The sequence below is a fragment of the Mandrillus leucophaeus genome, unplaced genomic scaffold, assembly GCF_000951045.1.
Source record: "Mandrillus leucophaeus isolate KB7577 unplaced genomic scaffold, Mleu.le_1.0 Scaffold411, whole genome shotgun sequence".
Taxonomy (NCBI): domain Eukaryota; kingdom Metazoa; phylum Chordata; class Mammalia; order Primates; family Cercopithecidae; genus Mandrillus; species Mandrillus leucophaeus.
In genome coordinates, this window is record NW_012104377.1 from 2,958,027 (window position 1) to 2,962,569 (window position 4,543).

The window sequence follows — 4,543 nt, forward strand, 5'->3', positions numbered from 1 at the left end:
AGAGAGAGAGAGAGAGAAACAAACACAGGCTGAAATCTGCAAAACAGCAACATAAAAAAGAAAAAAAAACACTCAAACCACCCACAATAAAAAAAAACCCCACCCCAAAACCAAAACCCAACACCTGGACTTAACTAAAGGAGAGACAAAAAGAGAATCTATACAGAGGAACAGTTTGTGCAAAAGCCAGGACAGGAGGTAAGAAACAAAAGACTTTGAGTAGAGCTAAACTGAAAGCTATGAAGAGGCACAAGTGAGGATAAGGTGAGTACACAAGGCCCAGCTTTTGAAATGCTTCGTGAGCTATATTAGAGAGTTTAAACTTTAAAAAATTATTTATTTCCTTATTTATTTTTAAGAGACAGGTTCTTGCTCTGTTTCCCAGACTGGAGTGCAGTGACACTCTATCATGCTGCAGCCTCAAGCTCCGAAGTTCAAGCGATCCTCTCACCTCAGCCTCCCTAGTAGTTGTAACCACAGGTACACACCTTTATGTCTGTCTAATTTTTAAATATTTTGTAGAGACAGGCTCCCTCTATGTTGCCCTGAATGATCTCAAACTCCTGGGCTCAAGCAATCCTCCAGCCTCAGCCTCCCAAATTGCTGGGATTATAGGCATGAGTCACTGCACCCAGCCCAATTGTTACCGGCTTACGGGCACACATTTACAAAGGAACTTCACCTTCGACTTCATACACTTCTATATGATAAAAACTTCAAAAGGCAACTAGTATTACTTTTAAAAAAGTAGTTACATTCAATGTAATAAATAAAACTTCCAACATTTAAAAGCCTCCCAGTTCTTTCCAGTGGTTATCTTGTTTTCTTTTTTTTCTTTTTTTGAGAGAGGGTCTCACTGTTACCAGGATGGAGTGTAGTGGTGTGATCATGGCTCACTGCAGCCTGGACTTCCTGGGCTCAGGTGATTCTCCTATATCAGCCTCCTGAGTAGCTGGGACTATAGGCATGCACCACCATCCCTAGCTAATTTTTTGTATCTTTTTTTTTAGAGATGAGGTTTTTGCCAGGTTGCTCTGGCTAGTCTTGCACTCTCGGGCTCTGGTGAGCCTCTCACCTTTGCCTCCCAAATTGGTGGGATTACAGGTGTGGGCCACTGTGCCCAGCCACTCTATCTTCTCTATAGTTGATTTTATGCTCCAAGGTAGGGTTGCTTGCTACCCAGTCTCAGACTTCTAACCCCAAAGCAGTCACAGTTGCAATTTAAAACAAAAATTAATTAAGGTATGGTTATATGCAATAAAATTAACCCATTTTACCTGTACAGTTTGAATTTTAGTAATTGTATACAATTGTGTAACTACAATCACAAGTAATATATAAGACAGTTTCATTTTCTTTCTTTTTTTTTTTTTGAGAAGTAGTCTCGCTCTTTCGCCCAGGCTGCAGTGCAGTGGCGCGATCTCGGCTCACTGCTAGCTCCGCCTCCTGGGTTCACGCCATTCTTCGGCCTCAGCCTCCCGAGTAGCTGGGACTACAGGCGCCCGCCACCGTGCCCGGCTAATGTTTTGTATTTTTAGTAGAGACGGGGTTCCACCATGTTGGCCAGGATGGTCTCGATCTCCTGACTCGTGATCCACCCTCCTCGGCCTCCCAAAGTGCTGGGATTTTAGGCGTGAGCCACTGCGCCCGGCCGACAGTTTCATTTTCTTCATGCCCCTTTGTAGTTGATCCTGTCCCCATTCCTAACCCCCAACAGAATGCTTTTTATTACCATAATTTGCCTTTTCTATAATTTCACACAAATGAAATCATACAGTAGCCGTATTTTATGTTTCACTCTTTCACTTAAATCACTAAGATTTATCTGTGTTGCTGTGTGTATTAATATGGTGTTCCTTTTTATTACTTGGTAGTATTCTATGGTATGGTAATACCACAATTTGTTTATCTATTTACCAGTTGAACATTTGAACTACTTCCAATTTTGGGCTATTTTGAATAATACTGCTATGAATATATGCAAACAGGTCTTTGTGTAGTCATGTTTTCATTTATCTTGGAATGAAATTCCAAAGAGTGGAATTGCTGGGTCATATAAGTGTATGTTGAACTTTTTAAGAGCCTACTATATTGTTTTCTATTGTTTTCTTTTCTTTTGAGACAGGGTCTCGCTCTGTAACCCAGGCTGGAGTGCAGTGATGCAATCACTGTAGCCTCAACCTCCTGAGCTCAGGCGATCCTCCCACTTAAGCCTCTTGAGTAGCTTGGACTACAGGCGTGTCCCAGCACACCTGGCTGATATTTTGTATTTTTAGTACAGATGGGTTTTTGCCGTGTTGCCCAAGCTGGTCTTGAACTACTGGGCTTAAGTGATCCGCCTGCCTTGGCCTCCCAAAGTGCTGGGATTACAGGTGTAAGCCACCACATCTGGTCAAGCCTACTAAATTATTATCTAATGTTGCTGTACTGTTTTTTATTACCATCAACAAAGTATGAGTGTCATACTTGCTTGACTTCACTAGTACTATTTAACAGGCTAAGTTAAACATTTCCCACACAACCTTATGATTTTAAAAAGCAGATTCATTTACCTAATAAAATCTACGTATAAATACTTGAAGTCCTATAAAAATATATAGCTTTCCTAAATAGCAACAATAGCTTTAAATTAGATAAGCCAGTTCAAATTTACCTTTTAATAATCTCCTCTTTTTATTGTGTCCTTACCTGAGCTGCTCAATTTTCTCTGGAGTAATAGGACCATTTCCAAAAACTTGGTTTATCTCTTCATATAATTTTTTTTGAACTTCTTCAGAGGTGGTTAAAAAACAGATTGCCCAGGTACACACTAGGTGAAACATTACATGAATAACAATGAAAATCGCTAACTCGTGGCTTGGGTATAGAATAAGAAAAAAACTAATTATTTAGAGTGGTGTTTTTATATTTGCTTTTTTTCTCCTATGATATAGAAGATAACATAAGTGGTACCAAAAAGTAAAATTATTCACAGGGTTTGTATTTCACTGAATGGAACATCAATATTTATGGATTGCCCTCCAACAGACATAGTGCAATCTGGATGCCTTCTTTCTTGAAACTGGTAAGTAACCAGAGCCAATTAATTTTACCTTAGGTAAAATAGTTATGATAATAAATAAATTTCATATCTGTAGGAGTGCTCAATGTTGGTTATTGCAATTGATTATCGGATGCACTCAACCTTATTAAATTGATTTATCAGTTCACTTAGGAGCACTAATGAAATGATTCAGACAAATCAAGCTAGCAGATTTATCAATAAATCAATATTCTAACATATTTACCTGTGATGGTAAATACACTGGCTCAAAATTTGTGACTGGTTATTGCTTAGAATAGTTCTCAACCAGACATGGTGGCTCACATCTGTAATCCCAGCACTTTGGGAGGGATTGCGCAGAGGGGATCACTTTGGGAGGGGATCTGAAGCTGGGGGATTGCTTGGGCTCAGGAGTTCAAGACTAGTCTGGGCAACATGGCAAAACCCCATCTCTACAAAAAACTCAAAAATCAGCTGGGTGTGGTGGTGTGTGCCTGTAGTCCCAGCTACTTGGGAGGCTGAGATGGGATGATTGCTGGAGCCCAAGGGGTTGAGGCTGCAGTGAGCTGTGATCATGCCACTGCACTCCACCCTGGGAAACCAAGTGAGACCCTGTCTCAAACAAACAAACAAACAACAACAAAAAAAAAACAGTGGTTCTCAAAAACCACCTGGGAGATGGCTGATGCTATAACCTCACATTCACAAATTCTGGTTCAGTAGGTTTATGGTAATGTCCAAACATCTGTACTTTTAACAAATAGAATATCACATTTATCTCAATTAACAAATGGGAAGATGAATGGCTCATGGCTTACTTTTGCTTAAACTTGTTTATGGATTATATTCATTGAGGAAATGAAAATGTAAAGAAATTACATGTTGAGAAAAAACCAGAAGAAATGAAAATGTAAAGAAATTACATGTTGAGAAAAAAAACAGAGGAAAAAGAGTAATTATAATTTCTGTAGTAATACACTGGGATTATAACTATTAAAAGAATGGAACCTTCTGAACATCTATACTACCTCTTTCCCTAGAATATGTTTGAGGTGACACCATCTGTAGCTCTATTGTTCCTGTGTCAAATACTTCTTAATATCCTTCTAGTAACTTGTACTTCACTTACCAATGATCTCTTTCCTGAGCTAAGGGTTAACTTAATCTCAAAGTTAATTTATAAAAAAAGTTTTCCTGATACACCTTATTACCCATATTGTTATCATTAAAATCAGTAGTTACCTGGTACTCAATTACTCTGATTAGTTTTTTTATATCTAGAGTTCACAAAAAACATGAGTGACTTCCTGTCCTTAACTTTTCCCTACATATGCCTCTTCATCATTACGGCTTCTGAGTGAACTATAGAATTTTTTTTTTTTTTTTTTTTTTTGAGACGGAGTCTCGCTCTGTTGCCCAGGCTGGAATGCAGTGGCCGGATCTCAGCTCACTGCAAGCTCCGCCTCCCAGGTTCAGGCCATTCTCCTGCCTCAGCCTCCC

At 39.2% G+C, this 4,543-nt stretch overlaps 1 protein-coding gene across 2 annotated transcripts in view; it reads right to left on the bottom strand.

The window, feature by feature from the left end:
* The window catches only part of LOC105548463 (cytochrome P450 20A1), a 74,403-nt gene that overhangs the window by 12,930 nt on the left and 56,930 nt on the right, over positions 1-4,543 (bottom strand). For both annotated transcript variants that reach the window (XM_011992489.1, XM_011992488.1), the window contains exon 9: positions 2,689-2,809. In XM_011992489.1, coding sequence (XP_011847879.1) covers positions 2,689-2,809 — 121 coding nt within the window. The remainder of the gene's footprint in view (positions 1-2,688; positions 2,810-4,543) is intronic.